We start from the raw sequence: 20,194 nt of genomic DNA on the forward strand, positions 1-20,194 counted from the left end.
ATCCTCTCATTGAGCCCCATCCCCTCACTCAGCCCCCATCCCCTCATTGAGCCCCCATCCCCTCACTGAGCCCTCATCCTCTCACTGAGCCTCCATCCCCTCACTGAGCCCCCATTCCCCACTTAGCCCCCACCTTCTCAATGAGCCCCCACACTCTCACTCAGCCTCCATCCCCTCACTTAAGTCCCTACCCCCTCACAGAGCCCCTCACTCTCACTGTGCCCCAATCCCCTCACTGGGCCACCCCACTCTCACTGAGCCCTCATATCCTCACTGGGCCCCCATCACCTCACTGAGGCTGCCCACTGTCACTGGGCCCCCATCCCCTCACTAAGCCCCCCACTCTCACTGAGCCCCCAGGACCTGGACCCTCTTCTTGCCCTCCTTCCCCCAGCATGTGAGGATCCCGAGATGGGAGCAGACCGTTCCCGGTGTCCTCTGAGACAACCCCTAGGGATGGTCAGATTCTGCAATGAAAGAAGACCTGGTCAGCTTAGGGGAAGAAATTTCTTAGGGATGGGCCCTGGGGACCCCAAAATCGTAGCAGAGGGAGACAGCCAGCCTGGGCCGAGGTGGGAAGTGGGTGCTTCAGTTGCAGCTGAAAGGCCTGAGATTTTTGCTGCACTCAGCATCAGGTAATCAGAGGCTTTAAGATAGCAGGAGACACAAGAAGAGGAAGGCGGCAGAGCTGGGGCCTGAAACAGTCTGGGAGATGGAGGTGGGGCACCAACAAGAGGGAAGTGAAGCCTCCTTTCGGGAAGACCCTGGCCCAGGCAGCCTTCCAGGATTCTCTCCTCTCCAGCCCCGAGGTCGTTTGCAGCCCTTACAATTCAGAGCCTCACCAGCCCTCAACATCAGAATGTTCAGCGTATCATTTTACAGAAGGGCATATGGAGGCCCAGGGAGAGGGCATCGGATTGTGATTGCAGCCATGTTGTCCTGGATCCCAGGTCTCTGACTCCCAGCCCAAGGTTCTTCCTGTGGAAGAACCCTAAGGGAGGCCAATATGGCCCAGACCCCTTTTCTGAAACTTGGTTCCTTCTCAGTGTCAGGGAACAGCGGAGCAGGCTTCCCCAAGACAGCTTCTGGTCAGGCCATGAAAGATAAGTAAAATGGGGTTGGCTGAGATGAAAGTGGAGCAGGGACGGTCTTTGCAAGGGAGCGAGCAGCCCTTACAAGCACAAGAAGACAGGAAAGCCAAACACACTGGGGGGATGCAGCTGGGCATCTGAGAGCCCAAAGAGCGGTAGGAACAGGGGCAGGTGGGGCTGGGAGCTGGCGGGGGCCTCCTCACTCCCACCTTGACCCTTTTCCACCCTGCCTCTCCCCACACTGCCCTGATCCCATTCCCTGCCCATTGCCTTGGGCCTCCTTATCTGTCTTTATGATCCAGCCTCCACGCCACACCTGCTGCTGTTTGCCCACAGTCCAGGGTTTCCTGGAGGAGCACCCTCCCCACACCCCCACCTCCTCGGGCACTGCTAGAGCCTCAGGCTCCACGGCAGCCTGTAGGTCAGTCCCTCTCCCTCCTGGGGGGACCAGAGCCACAAAGGTCACCATCGGAAGGACCCTGTACCCAACCCCACCCATTTCACAGAAAAAAGGCCAGAAGGGAAGTCGTTTTCTCAAGGTCACTCAAGGCTAATCATTGGTTGGGACTTGGGAGTGCAAGTAGCAATCACTGAGCTCCTACTGTGTGCTGGGCACTGTGCCAAGCACTTGGCACCTGTTACCCCATTAAGCCAATAGACCGGGCCTCAGGTAGGAAAGCAGACAGACAGGGAGGGGGCCGAGCTAGAATCCAGACCTGTCTGAATCCCATTCCAGTGCTCTTCCCTCGTCCATACACCCGGGTCTCAAGTCCCCATCCTGCTGGGAGCTCCTGCGAGCAGGGCCCAGCCAACCCTGGGGCCTCTCTGCCCTAACTGTGGAGATGGGCTCACCACCAGACACCAGGCACAAAGGTGGGCAAGCAGAGCTCAGATACCAGAGAGAGCACTGGGCCTGGGCCTTCACCCCAATCCTTTTTCAGGTAGCAGCTGAGCCTGGCAAGCCACTCACCTTTCACAGGGGCCATGGAAAGAATTCCTGTTTGGGGATGATGACGGGTGTGTCCTGATGATGGGTATGTCCCCTGGGAGGTCCTCGCTGCCCTCACTCTCTTGCCTTCTCATCCCCTGGCCCTCCTCCTGGAATCTTCAGCCCCTGTCTACCAGCAGGCACTCGCCTCCCCATCTCCACTGAGCTCTGGGATAATTGGATTTGAATATTCACTTTAATTGCTTTTTTTTTGTATTTTTTCCAAAGGCCTTACTGAGTCTGAAGTAGTTGGAAGGAGGATGTTGAAAGGGCAGCTGATGCCAAGGATCTGAGCCCTCTCAAAGATGCCTGGACCGCAGATATGCACCCACTCCACATGCCCAGACAGCTGAGGGGAGCATGTGTGGCTCCTAGGGGCGAAGCAAACCTGCAGGCTGCTCCCCGCTGCCTCCTGAGCCTGTTTTCCTGCATCCCTCCCAGGAAGGCCTCCCAGGCTGCTCCGATGAGCTTTCCTGGAGGAGTGGAGCTTATATGAAGCAAAGTTCTTCAGAATTAGAGGTGGGGGATGCTGGAGGAGAGCGAAGTTCTTTGGAATTAGAGGAGAAAGGGGGACAGGACCACATTTTTCCTCTTAAGGTTCTAAAGACCTTTCAGACCATCCTCTTACAGATGGGACACAAAGGCTAGAGAGAGGTGGTAGTGGCTTTGTTCCCACGCTCCTTGACGGAGAAGTTGTTAGGGGAAGGTGAAAGGAGCTCAGTGGGAGAATAGGAAATGGGAAGGTGGCTATCAGAGCAGAACCAACTCCTTCCATGGGAAAGGGCTGGGGAGAGACCAGCATCCTAGAAACCAGGGTTTCCAGCACAAGGAGGGGCCTCAGGACCATGAGTCCAGCATCCTCAAACAGGAATTATTTCCATGGTCCCTGTGAAAGGTGAGTGGCTTGCCAGGCTCAGCTGCTACCTGAAAAAGCCACATCCCTGGACCACCTGGCCTGCTGGAAAAGCCCTCCTCACAGGGGTAGAGAGCTGCCTTCTTGGGACACCCCCACTGGTGCCCACTCTGCCCTCAGCTCCTGCCCAGTGCTCCCTGGGCCCCACAATGGCCCTGCATTCAGTGCTTAGCAGGCAATGGCCACATCCTTCAGAGCCTGCCTCCTCCCAGCAGCATGCCTGCCCCCAACGTTTTCTCATCTGATAAGTTCCACTTCCTCTCACTGTCCCCTAAACAGCCAGGAGTCAGAAGACCTGAGTCCTAGGCCTGGCTCTGCCTCATACCTGGCATGTGGCCTTGGTCATGTCTCATGATATCCACCCATCTGGAAGATGAGGAGGCTGAATTAAATGGGCATCAAGGTATCAGGGGGCCAAGTGCACTGATCCCATGATCCTGAAGTCAGTGATTCCAGCATTCTCTCACAATGGTAATCCCCAACAGACAGCCCTCACCATGGATCAGGCCTGATTTAAATGCTTTACATATGTGACACATTTAATCCTCCCCACAATCCTATAAGTACCATTATTATCACCATTTCATAAACAAAACTGAGGCACAGAGAGGTTGTGTCATTTGCCCAAGGTTACACAGCTAGTAAACAGGGAGCTGAGATTTGAACCCAGGCAGTGGGGCTCCAGAACCCTCAGCAGGACGCTGCCTGTGATCTCCCTGTTCTCAGATGCAAGGAATTGGCACTGTGAGCTCCTGCAGGCCCAGCATGCTGGGATTCCAGGTCCAGCCTCGCAGTAGTTCTCACAGCATGCCAGTGTTCTAACTGATACACCCCATAGCCCCGATGTTCTGAGACTCTGCTCTGAGGAGGCTGCAGCCATTTAGAAGCAATTAGAAGGAGAAAATTTGCCATCACTTGGTACTTTCTCTGTGCTTATCCATTTCCCCAACAAAGAGAAGACATTGCTTCTGCCCTTCTGTGCTGGAGTCAGCAACCTGGCCAAGGAATCCCACCTGGCAGGGAGGCCGGGATCAAGGTTGGAAGGGGAGGGTCAGACCAGATGACCTTGGATGGTGCCTCAGCCCTGAGAATCCTTGGCCATGCAAGAGGGCAATGGGGGTGCAGAGAATGGCTCACCGGACTTTCCCCTCCTGGGGCAGCTCATGTGGGGGGTCCTCACACACCAGCTGGGACTCACCATCCAGTAGGTAGGTGTAGACAGTTTCCTAGGACAGAAGGTACTTATGAGACCCTGTGGAGAGGCCCTCCCAGCTGCCCAGTCCCAGCCTGTACACAGGGGTCTGTGGGGCAAGGTCATGGAACCTGTGGGAGTGGAGCTCTGGCAACGATCTGTTTGTTTTTCTCTCCAGGTGATTCTAAGATGCAGCCAGGGCAGCAAAACACCCGGTGAACTAATAAGCACCTCGTCCTCTCCTCTTGGAAGGAATTCTAAGCAGGCAATGATTCATGAACCTATGACTTTCTTTACCACCCAAAACCCAATGTGCCAGGTAAAGAGTTTGAAGGACTGAGGGTGCAGACAAATCACCTCCCACCTGGGATATTTCCCGGCCTGACTCCAGCCTCGGGCATTCAGCAAACAATAACTGAGCATCCACTCTGAGCTGTACCAGGGATGGGGCTCAGAATGCTCTAGGAAGCATCCCTCCTTCACCTCTACAAGAAACCACACACCCATAACCCCAGCCAGGGGAGGAGCACAGAGCAGGGCACTGCACCATCCTCCGGTGGGGCTGGAGAGGGCTTCCTGGAGGAAGTGACCTTTCAGCTGTCACTGAGTGGGAATTAGACACATTCAGGGAGTGGGCAGGGTGCAGAACGGGCTCCCAGGCCTTATAGCAGGTACACAGGTAGGTCCAGAGGTGTATAAAGCATGGAGCATTTAGGAACAGACAGTGAAGGAAGGGGCATGGGGCTGGGCCCAAGGTCAGTAGGGCTGAGTGGGATGGGCTTACAAACAGAACTGGGGCAGGGCAGGACGTGCGCAGGGAGACGTGAGCAGATTTGTATTTTGGACCGATTACTCCTCAGAGGGAGATCAAAGCTCTTGCTCTTTAATCCTCCCTCCCCAAGGGCCCAGAGCAGCTCTGGCCTCAGTTCCAGGCCATGTCTTGGCAGAAGTAGTTGCCCTCACTGACCTACAGGCAAAAATCCACATTCCTTCCAAGCAGAACTGGCAACCCTTCGGGATCCCTGACCAACCCCCATGCGACGCAGCCTTGTCCACAACTCTGCTGTTTTCTCCGCAGGAGGATGGAGAAGGGCTTGCCTCCCAGCTGAGGGTATCCTGGAGGGCTTTGGGAGGAGCTGACAGTGGAGCTACGTGTTGAAGGCCCACCCTCAGTAAGTGTGGAATCCTTCCCAGAAGAAGCAGTTGCCTTCCATGACTCTGAGAGAGTCCACAATCCTGCCAGCCACTCTTCTTGTCATCAGCTGTTGCCAGCCAGCCCCCACCACAGGAGATGCCTGGTCACTACTTCCAGAGACATTGAGCCAGGTTCAGTGGTGGGTGTGGCATGGGGTGGGAATGATAAGGCCTGAAGGGAGTGAGAGGGGCAGACACCCTATTGTTTGGCTGGAAGGAAACCTAAGTGGGATGTTCAGGGATAAAGAATTCAGTGGGAAGGAGGCCGCCCACTCTTAGGCTATATCTAGCCTCCTTGTCATCCATCTCTTCCAGCAGCCTGGGAGGGGCCTGAGTTATTTGGCCCAAAGAGGTTAAGAGACCAGCCGGGGTTACACAGAAAGTCCTGCCCAGGCAGAGGGACGGGTGGGTAATCCATGGGGGCAGAGGGAGACAGATTCTCGCTTCACTTCCGCATGTCCGTATGTCTCCCACCCCCTTACTCTCAGCCCTCTGGGTTAAAATTAGCTGAGTCTATTGGAGAGAAGGAGGGAACCATTTCAGACACATCAGCACCATCTGCATTCGGGGCTGCCTGCCACAATGGGTGCTGATGAGGAAGCCAGGTGCCAGCAGCTCTCCTCCCTGGGCGGGGGTCCCCTCCCCATCTCTGCTTCCCTCCCTGGGGGCAGCAGAGCAGACCTCAGCTCCCTTACCTCACTGGGGGCTGAGCCCCTCCGTGCAATCAAGCCAGGACTCCCGAAAGTCAGGGCTTCCCTAGCTCCTATAGGGCTCTTGGGTGGGCCAGGGCTGACATTTCCCACTGTCCCAGGAACCTGGACCACAGCTTTCATCCCAGCCCCCAGCTTTGGGGAGACAATTAATCTGTTGCAGAGCATCTAGGCTGGCACAGCCGCCAGGGCACCCTGCCTGTGAAACAGAGCCAGTCACTTCCTCCTCCCGCCCTAGGGCAGCCTCAGTGGCCACAGAGGCTCTCGGGGCAGCCCTACAGAAACCGACCTGCCAGTTTCCACCACCCTCCCTTTCCAGATGTGCCTCCACCCCAGGCCAGATGTTGCCTTAGTCCCATCCTTCTCCGGGAGGATTTATTTTTGGGCGCCAACACACCACCCACTTCCTACCAATTTCACACTCAATAAAGCTCACTCATTAGCCCTCCTCCTGGGCTCTGAACTTCTAGGAGGTTTGGGGAAGGCAGAGCTGAGGAGAGGGAATGGGGCTGCTTAGATACCAAGTCCCATTTATCCCTGTCATGCTGTGTGACCTTGGGACAAGTGCCCTCTCTCTCTGGGCCTCCGGTGGTTCATCCATCAAGCAGATTCAGGGACAATGGGCTCTGGAGGGATGGGAAGGTCACATTCTGAGTTGGCCATATTTCCTGGAGCAGAGGCTGCCCTTGGCCGGGTTTAGAGTAGGGAAGAGGACATTCAAGGCTATCAGGACTCAGTTAGGGCATCTCCTCCTCCAGGAAGTCTTCCATGCCCCTTAGGCTGGATCGGACTCCCTTCTCCAGGCTTCAAACGTCCCCTGCTTCCCTCTTTCTGGTGCAACTAACACCCTGCTACTTTGGGCCTCAAGGGCCGGTTTACCCATCCTCCTGCCTAAGGGATGAACAGTGGCCATTGAAGCCAGGTAGGGGAGTGGCCTGGAACAGATGATGAGGGGCACAATCTCCCCAGTAAGGCACTCTGGGCTCAGGCAACCATGATCACCCCAAACCTGCAACTCATCCACGGTATTGGGATGGCACAGAAAGAAAGTTGCTAAAAGGCTGCTAGAGGCCATTTTTCCAGCCTCCCATCTCCAGGCAGGGCACTTTAACCCAATGCATGTCTATTCATCAAAGCTGAGCCCTATTCTAGTACCTCCCAGACCTGGCTTCCAGGAAGTTCTTCTACATGTCTACCCTCAACTTCTCCTGCTGCATGTATTCCAAAACCCAGCTGGCTCCACCACGTCCTGTTATCCTAGGTGAATCCCTTTCATTATCTGAGACACAGCTTTTCCACTTAACCTCTAAGGCCCCTTCTGGCTCAGCCACTGCAGGATTCCTATGCAAGTTCATTCCTTGATGCTTAGCTTCAGGCTTCCTCCTCCAGAAAGCTGTCTCAGAACACCCATCCAGACCCTTCACTTCCCCATGAAAGTCCTCTGGGCAGGGACCCTGCCTCTTCCTTCCTCCTTGGCCCTGAGTGAGGTACAGCGTAGAGCTGGTCAAAGGCTTCGGGGGTGGGGTGGGAAGCGTGGGGCAAGGGCGGGCACCTACCACTTGGGGGAGCACAGCTGACAGGGCCTCCTTGACAGCACGTTGCAGGCCTGAAATGTCGATGACAGAGCCCAGACTCAGCAAGGCGTCCTGGAAGAGAGGAGAGGGCAGTGAGGGGCTTTGCCAGGCAGGCCAGGGCAGCCCCATCTGCCCAAAGGACTGTGAGCAAAACCCCCCAGCTTAGTCCAGAGCCCGAGTCTTTCAGGCACAGGAATCCCAGGATCTTAGGATCTCAAAATCAAACAGTCTTAAGGCCACAGAATGTCCAAGTACCCTCATCTTACAGGTGGGGAAACTGAGGCTCAGAGAAGGCCAGGGACTTAGCAAAGGCCTCATAGTGAGTCAACAGGTCAAGCCTGGCCTAGACCCCAAGTCTCTTGTTCTCTAATCGAGGACAATTCCGGCCTAGTAGGGAAACCACAAGGCTCCAAATTAAAACAAAACAAGCAAACAAAAAAACACCCAAATTTGAATCCCAGCTCCACTATGTATGAGCAGTGAGTGTCTTGGTTGAGTCACTGAGCCTCAGTCTCCTATCTGTAAGTTGGAAGCAGCTGGGGCTATTGCCCCCTACAGGCTGACATGAAGATAAAATGAAATTGAGCCCTTAAAAATGAAAATAAAAATGAATCAGAGCCCTAAAAGTGCCTCACAGAATGCCCAACACAGAGTAGATGCTCAGCTGAATATTCGCTGAAGCTGGGTCCCACTCACTTTCCCCAGAAGGAAGGTGGTCTCACCTAGTCTCATTTTCCAGCCTAGTGAGGGGCTGGGTTGAGAGTTGCAAGAGCCTATGGGGTGCATAACCCATAAGGTGAGAGAACAGTTGGGCCACCCCTGGCAACTATAGGAGGAGAAGGAGACGTCAGCCTTGACTGCCTCACAGCCTTCCCATCCCAGGAACAGAACTCGTCCTTGCAGAGCCGGAATGGAGACAAAAGTCCCTGCTTCTCGCTCTATTAACTTGGCCAGAGCCATGGGGATCAAAGAGAAAGGTAACAGAACAAAGGAAACGAGGGCCAAGGCAAGATCGTGACTCATACCAGCCACCAGCCATGCCCTCCCGCAAGCCCTTGGAAGTCCTTTCAGATGTCTTCCCAGTGGAAGGTTGGGTCTGTGTTCGGAAAGCAAAGTGATTAACTGCAAGATGAAGGAGACATGGCTGGGTCCCCATTTATGTGAACATGATATGAGGTTGAGGGTCTTAAAAGACCACAGTTCAGCATGAGCCCACAGTGTAAGCACGACTGGCAAGAAATAAAAATGCTCAAACTGCAGACGATATTAATAGAGGTCTGTTAACCCAATTGGGAAGATGACAGTTCCCCAACTTTTGTAGTCTAGTTAGACCATCCCCTGTTCATTGTGTCCCAGGGGCTGACAAGATGACACTCATCCAGAGGAGGCGACCTATGAAACGAGGGAATTGGAAACCAAGTTTTGCATGTGACTAAGACTGGATAACCCAGGGATGCCTCATCTAAAGCAGAGGAGACCCAGGGTTATCAGTCTCCAACTCCAATCTCTCAGACCCTCCTAGATGGGGGATCTGAACTCTGTGGCCCCATGGACAGCCTGGGGAACCATAGGATTTCACAGGAGGCTGGCCTTGGTCTAGTGGGATGAAGGACCTTCTTCCAAGTAGGGCCATGCTACAAAGGCATGCCACAGGTCACCAGGAGAGAGGGAGGAAGTGAGCTTCCCATCCTCAAGGGTGCGCAAGAGTGGGCTGAATGCCTATTTGCCAGAAAGTTCCACGCTGGGCTCTCAATGAAGCCTTGCGTCCAGGCTTCAGCTCCAAATTTCACTCCTGGGTCTTCTTGGCTGCAGTTTCCTCCCCTTCCCCCACCCAATCCTGTGTTCCCAGGAGGAGGGCAGTAGTGGGCCTTCTCCCCAGATGCTTACTCAGCATCGCTTTCCCCAACACCTAGGCTTCCTTGGTCCCTCCCACTGCTCAAGGATGAAGACACATATCTTGGTCATGGGAAGATGTCTGCCCTCAGACATCAGAAGCTACTTATTCCAGACAACACAATACCCAAATTGGATCACTTGTCTTTTGACCCTTAGGCACTCCTCATCACAGCACAGACAACTTCAGCACCACACAGCCACAGATCCCACGTCCTCGCAGACATCCCAGCAGGCCTTCAGACACCATCCATGTGCGCACACACACACACACGTTCTCACTGGTACAGTTCCTTAAAGATTCACAGGGCAAGAGCTTGAGTGATACCTGTGCACAATACACACAGGTTATTATGGCCTTCCAAGGTCAATTCTGAAGACTAAAAAGGGGAGGAAGAGGTGATGCCCCCAGTACTCCCAAGATAAAGTCTTCCAGATGCACGCTCCCCAGACCGGGGCTCTAAGGACAGCACAGAAGGTGGTGTTGGTTTGTGTCTATTCCTTCTTGGAGGCAGAGGAGCCCACAAGCTGACTCCTGAGAGGCCCTGCCCTTCGTGGAGTCTGATGTATGTGATGTGGACTTGGGGAAGAGAGACCCAGGTGACAGAGTGAGCCTGATACAGGGGGAGAAATTCTTCAAAGCCACAGCCTTCAGAGAGCTAAGTCTCCCTATTTGACCGATGAGGAAGCTGAGGTTCAATGAGAAGCAATGATCAACCTGTGGTCAGCCAGCCAGTCGGAGCAGAGCCAGGTCCAGAACCCAAACCTCTGGATCTCTAGCCCTGTCTGGTTCCTGCTCAGCACCCGATCCCCAGCTCCCACCCTAGGGTGCTCAGAAAGAACAGTCTGTCCTTTATTCTGATTGGTGGACTCCTCAACCTGCCCTTTGCTTCAATTGGGGAATGCCCTCAACTGTCCTTTACTGGAATTGGTGGGTGCCTGCCTGACCTTTGCTCTGATTGTTCAGTTTTCTGTGACTTTTCAGGCCATGGGCACGATAATAGCAATAAGGAGAGCAGGAAAGGAAAGTTGGGGAGAGTTGGGGCAGCAGCAGGGAAGGGCTTCCCATCTGTGCCAGAGTGGACTGGATGGTAATGTGACTGATGAAGCCCAAGGCTCTTTGTGGGCATCCTTCTGTCAATCCACCTCCTGGTCCTGCCCAGCATGCCCCAGGAATGGAGGGTGTTGGGTGCAGGAACTGCAGCTGGGAAGGGCCACTTCAGATCTGGCACTCAAAGGGGCCTTCAAGGCTTGCTCAAACGCCATCTCCTCCATGAATCTTCCTCAGATCTCCAAGCAACTTCACCCCCATTGCACCAACTCAGGGGAGGAAATAGCTTAAATTGCAAAGCCCATGAGGTGTGGGCTCAGAGGGGAGAGTTGCTGCTTCAGTGAAGGAAGGAGAGAATCAGTGGGGAGCAGCTGATAATGGGAAGCAGGGAGATTCCTGAATTGGAGGCACAGATGGGGAGCAAGGCTCAAGTCAGGGGGCTTCGATCTTAAAAGGAAGAGGAAAGGAAAAATACAGACACAGCCTTACCTGCTCACGTGCCTATCTACACATGCCACACAAATACATATTGCCATGCACACGCCTCTACTCATACGTATATGCACAGGCTCTCACACAAACACGCACACAGACAGATCAAAAGGCAATCATATATTCAATGCATACACAAGGTTGCACTTAGACATGCACATCACATCCACACACACACACACACAAACACACACACAGAACTCAGGCTCGGGATGGGGTGAAGGAGGTCACATTTCCTGCCTTCACAGCTTTTTGGAACAAATATCAGTATAGATATCAGCATAAAAACCAGGCAATTTCCCAGACCACAGAGGAGAACTTGTGGTGTGTAGAAACGAGCCGCAATTTCCAATCCTGTCCCAGACTGACTACAGAAGTTCTGTGTGGCCTTAAGCAACACCTTTCCTCTTCTGAGCCTCAGTTTTGTCATTACTAAAAAATGGATCTTTCTAGCTCTGCAGCATATAGTTCTATGGTTTTGTGGTTTAATTCAATGAGGCTGGATGGATGAGTGGGTGGGTGGATAGATGAATGGGTGCAGGATGGGTTGGGGGTAGATAGAGGGATGGTGGATGGATGGGTGGGTGGATGGTGGGTGGATAGGTAGATGGGTGGCCGGGTGGGTGGGTAGATGGATAGATGGAGCCTTTCTACTCTCCCCAGCTCCACCTGCAGCTCTGTAGTCCAAGGTAGGGCCAGTCAGCACCACAGACAGCACCATTACCAAGGACTTATCTTTCATTCACCCCAGGTACCAAGAAAGGGGAGCCTGTTCTGAGTCAGGCCTCCTCTGAAGCCAGGGTTGGGGCTCAGCCATGGGCTAGATCTGCATTTCTGCACTTATCTGGGGAGAGGAGAGGGTCTGGACTAAATTACTTCTAACTCCTTCTTAAAGCCTAAGATTCTATGAAACCAGAGACCTTGGTCTTATCCCCTTTGGAGCCACAAGCACAAGACCAATGCCCTTCCTGAGGGTTGGGGTCGCTGCCATAAGATCTTTCCTGTTTCATCTCCATGAGTCTCTATGCCTTTCCCCATCTCCACAGGTCCTCCTATGGCTCACCCCACTGCCCAGCACTGGCTCCATGCCTCCTTCTCTGGAAGGAAGCCTCACAGTGCCCCTCACACTGGCCTACAGGAAGGCAATAACATCAAACTCAAGAGTCAAGTACCTCCCAAGGTCCGGCTGTGCTCTTGGGACTGTCCGTTCACACTGATTCATGCAACTCTGCTTGTGTTAGGTCCTCTGTGAGCCCTCCTCTCTCTCTGGGCCTTGGTGTCCCCTTCTCTAAAGGGAAGGGTCCTTCTAGATCACCCAGGACCTCGCAGCCCTCTCATTCTCTGTCCATCATCCCTTCCCTTCCTTTCGGGTGGACCTCCCTGCCTTCCTCCCTGCCTCCCTCGGCCGACGTCCACCTCTGTCCCAGGCTGCACTCCTGTTCCTCTCCAGGAGTCTTGACGTCTTTTCCCACCTCCGCGTCCTCTCTTCCTCTCATAGCTTCTCCTCCCACTCTCCATCTCTCTCCTGCATACTTCCTGCCCCCACCTACTCCTGTGTCTCCAGCCCACTCCTCCCACAAACCTCCAAATAGTCACCTTGAGAACACTGGGAGAAAGCACCTAACTCAAGAGAAGCGCCCACAGAATGGGAAACCCAGGAAGGCAGCTAGAGGGGAAACAGGGGGTGCCAGGCAAGTGTCATCTACGCCTCTTTTGCTTCCTGCCTCTTGTTCCAGTGGACAATATACACAGCCTCTTATCTTCCCAGAGGACAGGGCCCTTCAAGAGCACAGGAGAACGTATCGACCTCTGTGCCTAGCATGGGTCTGGCACTAGCAACCACAGCCGCCCAGTCAGGGTGACTGGCAGAACTGCCCCAAAGGAGGCATCCTGTAGGCTCAGACCAGAGAAGCCCGCTTCAGCTGAGCCTCGGCCCCTGGCCTCAGCCCAGCACCCAAGCTGACTCTATGCCTCCTCGCAGCCTCACAGCACCCCCAGCCTGCAGAGTCAGAGACAAGAAAGCAGAACAAGGCGGTTCCTCCTCCTTCCTCCCCACACACCCACGCCTGCCACCTGGCCAAGGAGCCACCTCTCAAAGACACTGGTGCCTTGGATGTGCAAAGAGGAACTGCCTGTGAGTGCGAAGATCTTGTAGCCCCAGACTGCTCTCAATGAGGCTGAGCTGGATCAGGGTGAGGAGAGTAGAGGAAAGAGGCTTGGCAACTCTTGGGAGGCTTAGTCTGAAGGAGGAGGCAAGACAGAGACCCAGAACGCAGCTGAACTAGCCCAACTGTCAGTGTCATGCTTGAGTGAGGCATCAGGCTTTGGGGAGGGAAGCTGCGTTTCCCAAGCACCTCATGTGGCTAGAGGTTTCCACCAGGCGTTCCCCAATTTTCATGTGCACCAGAACCACCCAGAGTGCTTGTTAAAGTGCAGATTGCTGGCCCCACCCCCAGGGTTTCTGATACAGTAGGTCTGGGATGAGGTCCAAGAACTTGCGTTTCCAAACATTCCTAGATGACACTGATGCTGCTGGTCGGGGGACCACACCTCGAGACCCACTGACACTATCTTGGATCCTCCTACAAGCCCAAGAGGTGCCTGTTTGGGTCATCCCATTGTACCGGTGAAGAGGCTAAGGACTGGAGGGGAGGGGCCTTGCTCAGGTGAGAACAGCCAATGAGGGGACGCCCCAGGGAAGGTCCCAATGGAGGGGAGAGGCTGGGGCTGGAAGGACAGAGCGAGACTAGTGGTGGGGAGATATGGATAACAAGGCAGTATGGACGGGGCCACTCGCAGCGCAGGTGCCCAGTCTTAAAGGAGGGACCTGCCAGAGACCTTTCCTCCTCCCCGCTCTTTCTCTTCCTCCCCTCCCTCCTCTACTTACCCCCTCCCGCTCCATGCCCCCATCCCTCCACCCTCCTGCCCACCCTTCGCAGACTCCGGCTTCAGTTGTTACTCCAACAGGGCCGCGTCTCCAGCCTCCGAGCCACACTGGAGACACGTGCACTGTAGAATACACCTGAGCCAGTCCCGGTGCCTCCCAAGGGTGTCCCCGTCCATAGGAGCCTGACCCCACACTGTTGGCTCCTCCCTTCCAGCGCCCACAACCAGCTCCGCCCCGGCCTCTCGCCCTTCCCAAGCCAGTCCCAGCTTCTACTCCAGCTCCTGCCTCCTCCAAAATGACCTCCCAGTTGTCCCCCGTACCCTTGGATCCATCAGGAGCTAGGTTTGGGGGTGGATGAAGGAATGGGAAGAGGGAAAGAACAGGAGAAGGAAGGCAAGAGTTGCCTGCACGATCAGTTCCCCGAGGGCCTGACTCACTGGAATCACCTCAGTCCCTCACCCAGAGTCTGGAGTCAGGAAAGGAGGGAACAGTCAGAGTGGGTAGAGGGAGGGAGGCAGGAGCTGAGTGTGGGGAGGGGGAAGATGGCCCTGCAAGGCAGACATCAGATCAAGCGGGGCAGAGCCAGCTCAGGTCTCCTCCCACCCCCTCCCACCTTCAGCTGCTTCATCTACAGGGAAGAACCGAGAGTGGTCCCATTTCTGCTGCCCACATTCTCCTGGACGCCACAAACTTCCTCCCAAACACATCACAGCATCCCCCTCTCCATGCCATCACAGTCATCCTGGTCACCTGGCATTCTAGCTATCCTTGTCCTCTGGCCTGGGGCCCACGAGGCAGCTCGCGGCAGTCACAAGGAGGCAGATTCGGGCACACTGTGAATCAGAGTCGCGCCACAAAAGAGCGCCTGAGCAGGATGGATGAGGGGGCTCCTAGTCCCCAAGGGTGTGCAAGCAAGGACCAAGGCCCTGCCACCAGGGAGCCTGTGCCCTGAGAAAGGCCCCTGGTGAGGTGGCAGGCCTCCAGCTCTGAGTTTGGTGACCCTGAATGTCTGTACACCCTCCTCAGCCTCACCCCCTCAGGGTGGGTTGGGAGCTGAGCAAACCAAGTCCAGGAGCCTCCAAGAGGCAGGCATGGTGGCTCAAGCAGGAGAGGAGGAGGACACTGAGTGTCCCGCTGGGTCAGTGTCAGAAGAGAGTTTACATCCCTCAGGAAATGATGGCCAAAGGAATAACTGAATGGGTGGATGGATGAATGACGAATGAATGAATGAAGTGATCTCCCTTCTCTGGATCCCCTCCAGGGAGAGTCTGTTGTTGTTCTCTCTCCAGGCAAGTCTGACCCTCCCACCTGGGGCTCCCACAGCCCCCCTTTCCCCCACCATGGCATGCACTGTGTGCATCAATGCAGTGCCACCCTTTACCGTCTGGCTCCCACAACAGACTGGGAGCTTTTGGAGGGCAGAGATTGTGTCCTGCCCCTCTCCGGGTCTCCAGCATTACCCAGCCCCTCATAGGTGTTGGTAGGTGTTTGCTGAGCTGTAAATGACTGGGTAAACTCCTGTGTGCCCAGGACTACTGTACTGTGAGGGCTACATGCCATCAGGGAGAAGAGGGGTGTGGAGGAAGGATCTAGGCAGGGGAGATAGCTGAGACCTCTCAAAGCCTCCCCATTCTGGTACAGTTACAGTCTTAGAGAAGGAGCCTGAGGAATGGGGTGTCTCCTACTGAGAGCCTTTGGCAACCTCTCCCAGGCACCTCTGCAGGCCGGGAGGCCCTTTGTGCTTCAGGATCATCTCCACGTGCAGACCGGGTGGGGGCAGCAGGTCAGGATGGAGGGCTCTTCCCCAAGAGGAGCACTGTCACTATCACCTTCTTTCATGAGTGAGGTCACCTCCTCCAGGAAGCCTTCCTGCGTGGTCACCTGTCCCCCTCCCAGGCCTTCTGAGAATTCCCAGGGACCAGGGTCTACAGGGCCTCAGGCCTCATGTAGTCCAATCCCCAGCTTGATGGGGTAGACTAAGGCCAGAGGAGGCAGAGAAGGATTTGCCCAGGCTCTCATCTGGAGCCAGGAGACCCATGCTTCAGCCCAGCCCTTTGGCCACACTAGGACACCTTGTCCCAGAGTCCTGCTTGTCTTTGGGGCCCCTCTAATACCTGCCTTGGCCAGGGGATGGGCTGAGCCCTCTCAGATGTCAGGTAGGGCTGAGTATCTGCCTCCAGGCCAGAGACTGGGTCTCTTATCTCCTCACTGTGCCCATTGTGTGTGGGAGGTAAATGCTGAAGGAGGCGGCCTGGCCTAGGGTTAGTGTGGGCCTGCAGAGGGCGGGAAGGAAGGGCCGGCCTGGGGTGGGCTGGTAGGGGTGGATGGCGGGAGGCAAGCCCAGCCATGCTGGTCTTCTTAGGGACAAGACAGAGAGCAGGGCACAGAGGCTGGCTGCCGGTAATGCCTGCCCTGGGGCTCTCCCTGACTGTCCCAGCGTGTTTTCTCCCTGCCTCTCAGCCTCCCTGGGCGCTTGGCCGCCTCTCTCTGTGCCTGGCCACTTCTCTCTGTCTGTGCTCTGCGGCATGTGTGTATCCCACAGCCTCCCGCTGCTTTGTCCTATGACTGTATTTGGCTCTCTCAACAGAGCTTGGCCCATCCCAGCTGTTCCCCAAACCCCAGGGGGAGGGGGAAAGTGGAAGTATGAGAAAGAGAGACAGGGACAGAACAAGTACCAATTCAGAAGCAGAGGGATAGACATAAGAGCCGGTAGGGAACCCCAGGGACAGGCGGAGGCTGGAGAGGCAGGGTTGGCTGGGGAAGCCCCTGAGGAGAAGCCCCTGAAGACCAAGGCAGAGTTGGGAGAAGAGCGGGGTCCACCCTCTTCCTCTGCACTGACTCCTGCCCCCTTTCCCTCTCTCTGCCCCTGCAGGAATGTGTGAGCACTTTTATTGTTCCTAAAAATAGCCTTTCTCTTTGGGGGGTTGGGATAAGCAATCTTCTGAGTGGGGTCCGTCTGGGGCACGCCTGCCCTCCGGGGTCCCAGCCACCATGCTTCCCAGGGCCGGGGTCTCTCAGCTCCTCTCTCCCAGCGCAGTGCTTTGTTAAACATAAATGTGACCCTGTCCCTCCCTTGCACAAGACTGTCATAGCTCCTGGGAACACCCCCTCCCCTCCTCCAGAGTGACAGGCTCCGAGCAAAGTGCTCAGCACACAGCCTGGAGCAGGGCTCGCGGTCACCTTACCTCATCAAGGGGTTGAGGGTGAAGGGCTGCTCGCTCCCTCCATCCAGGCGCTGCCTGCTCTGGCCTCAGGCCTCTTCGCAGTGCCCCAGTCTGATTCCCTGCACCCCTCCAGCCTCCCCACTCCCAGCCTTTGCTCCTCCATTTCCTGCACTGTGGTGTCCTCTCTTCTCTCCTGCTCTTCCTGCTCTGGCCCTCCAGAAACCCCCATCCCTCTCCCCTGGTCTTGTCCTCCCCCTATCACTGGGACTTTCATCCTTCTCCCGTCCCCCTCACAGAGCAAGCAAGGGGCTGAGCCACAGGGCCCTGGGCAGGTGGGGCACCAAGGCACAGAGCCCTCCTCCAGTGAGGGAGAGAGTTGGCGGAGACATGGCAGGCTCTGGGGCCCCACGCACTCCCCTGAACCCAGACCTTCTTTGCCCCCCTTCATGTGCCCTCCCCAGCTTTGGTTGTCTTTTCTGGACTCCGGGCCTGAGTCTCTGTCTCTCTAATCAGTCTCCAGGAGAAAGCCCATCCAGTCTTATCTCCTTCCCACCTCCATTTTTCAGATGAGAGAGCCAAGCCCCAGAGAGGGGAGGCGATGGGCCTACGAGCCCATGGGACGCTGGCCACGGGCCTTGGTCACTCTGCCTCATTACACAGGGTCTCGGTCAGTGGGGCCACAGGGGCTGAGGCAGGCTGTCATACAGCCCACCTCCCAACATAGCTCACCTCCCAAAACAGCCCACCTCTCCACCCAGCCCGCCAGGCAGGCAGGCTGGCATCCAGAGTTATTTTCCTTTGGAGGGCCCAGGAAGCCAGAGAACAAACATCCGGAGTCTCTGGAATCTCTCCTACTTTCCTTCCTCACATCCCGAGGATCTGGGAGCCAGCGTGAGCATGCACACAGCGTGCGCGCACACACACACACACACACACACACACACACACACTGGGCTGGGTAAATATGTCAGCCTGGGATATCTTGTGGGACTGTTGTGAATCTGTGGGTCCCTTAGAACCCCAAAGCCTTGAAAAGATGATGATGCCCTCCCACCAGACCCTCGGACCCTCTATACAATTCAAACTAAATTTTATCTTGGAAATGAAAATTAAAATAGTTTTTGTGTGGTTTTTCTGATTGCAAAATTCTGGATACACTCATCAAAACTGACCTCTCCTCTCACTCTGTGCAGAACTCCCGCTTTGCTGGTGACCTAAGCATGTGTGCAGCCTGCCCATTAATGGTCCATAGTGGCGAGCCCCTACGGACCATCACATCATCATAGCAGACTATGTTCCCTGGGTCACTGGGAGAATTTCCTTGTGAAAGTATGTAGGTCTGTGTTTCTGTAGGAATCTGTAACCCACATGGGTTGTGAGAGTGTAAACATGTGTGAGTACCCTGTGTCTATGTGTGTGCACTGGCCATCTGCACGTGGGAGTGACCATGTGGGCCTGCATCTATGCATATGTGATTCAGGTCGTTGATGTCCATGTGACAGTGGTATAGTGAGTGTGTGGCTGTCTGGGGGGCTGTGAATGCGCTGGTGGTTAGTCTTGTCTCCAAATGAGTGAGTGAACGTGTGGCTGAGAGTGGTGGAATCTGAGAGGGTCTAATTCTCCTCCTCTGTGCACCCCTGTCATTTCTCCCATCGCCTCCCTCAGATGCGGGCTCATCTGCCTGCCCTGCCACACACCACATGTACTGGACAAGTCTTTGGACCTTCCTGGGCTCAGTTCCTCATCCGTAAAATGGTCTCTTCCCCCAGAGCTGCTGAGAAGATTAAGCTGAGCCATCAAACCTTGCCTAAGCTGACTCCCAGCAGGGGGCTGGGGCCACCTGTGTGCACATTAGAAAGGAGGGACCCCAATTCTCTGGGCAGATGCGGGCCTGAGGGGAAAGGCTTGGTGAGGGAGAGTGGGCTCCGTTTCAGCACCACCCCACCTCTCCTGGAGCTCCTGTGCAAGGTATAGCCTGCACAGTTAAGAGGCTTTGGCCTTGCAGGTGACCAAGAAAGGGCAGCTTCCTTTCTTCCTGCCCCACCTTCAGGTGTGCAGCCTGGAACTAGAGGGTCTCTGATTATAGGACTGGGGTAGACACATTCCAGATGAGACTCAGAGGACACTTACCCCTCCTCACTTCCCTGGGGCCCTGTGCTCTCCACCTACCCCTCAGTGCTCCCTCCCCAAGGCCCAGGAGAAGGCCCCTCAGAAGCCACAAGGGGGACTGACAAGAGCTGGGATGCAGAGCTAGGCCAACTGGGGCCTCTGAGACCCCCCAATTCCACTCCCATTTTTGGAAAGGGAGACTGAGGCCCAGAGAGTAGCAGGGACCCTCCCAGGAATACAAGCAAACCCAGGAAGTCCAGACTCCTGTTTCAAGGCCTCTGTAGTTGAGTTTGAGAAGACCCAAGCTTTGGACTCTGTTGGCTCCTGAAAGGAGCCCAAGGAAGTGGGTAAAGGTCCCAAAAGACAGGCACTTTGACACCTGTGCCTCAGCTGTGGGTATGGACTCCTATCCACCCTCACCCACCCGACTGGGACCAGATCCCCTACTGGTGTGATTAACCAAATTATGGGGCTTTTTCTTGAGCAAATTGCATTGGCCTAATTGAATGAGGCTGCAGGAGCCTGGGCTGGAGGCTGACAGTGGTAAGGACGGCAGGGGAGAGGAGGGGGCAGGAGTGAGTGGGCGGGAGGGGGTATCGCTGACAACACCGAGCAGGGGACAGAAGCTGGGGGAGAGGGAGAGAGGAGGGCTGTGGGTGTAAGAGGACACCTCACTCAGCATACCTTCACTGTGCTCCTACTGGTGCTCCTGTTATTTGGGGACCTGGGGTGCAGGTGTTGAGGTTGCTGCTCCCCAGGAGACCATAGAGTATTTACCAAGTGCCAGAGACTGCATGCATTGGAGCACTGCTTCATGCAATCCTCCTAAGAGCTCCCATTTTATACTTGAGGAAATTGAGGCTCAAGAGATAAAATGACCTGCTGAATGTCAGAGCCTAGACAGGGCTGTCTGACACCACAGGCCCTGCTCTTAAT

The 20,194-nt window shown here is 55.3% G+C and overlaps 1 protein-coding gene and 1 non-coding gene across 5 annotated transcripts in view; both read right to left on the reverse strand.

Moving 5' to 3' along the window:
- The window catches only part of PDE2A (phosphodiesterase 2A), a 100,064-nt gene that overhangs the window by 26,576 nt on the left and 53,294 nt on the right, over positions 1–20,194 (reverse strand). For all 4 annotated transcript variants that reach the window (XM_055356742.2, XM_063693356.1, XM_004051759.5 and 1 more), the window contains 2 exons: positions 7,645–7,734; positions 4,130–4,218 (listed from right to left, as the gene is read on the reverse strand). In XM_055356742.2, the coding sequence (XP_055212717.1) occupies positions 4,130–4,218; positions 7,645–7,734 (179 nt within the window). The remainder of the gene's footprint in view (positions 1–4,129; positions 4,219–7,644; positions 7,735–20,194) is intronic.
- Positions 14,023–14,134, reverse strand: MIR139 (microRNA mir-139). The gene has a single exon (NR_106319.1). It is a non-coding gene; the product is annotated as a microRNA mir-139 (primary transcript).

Source organism: Gorilla gorilla, chromosome 9, assembly GCF_029281585.2.
Source record: "Gorilla gorilla gorilla isolate KB3781 chromosome 9, NHGRI_mGorGor1-v2.1_pri, whole genome shotgun sequence".
Taxonomy (NCBI): Eukaryota; Metazoa; Chordata; class Mammalia; order Primates; family Hominidae; genus Gorilla; species Gorilla gorilla.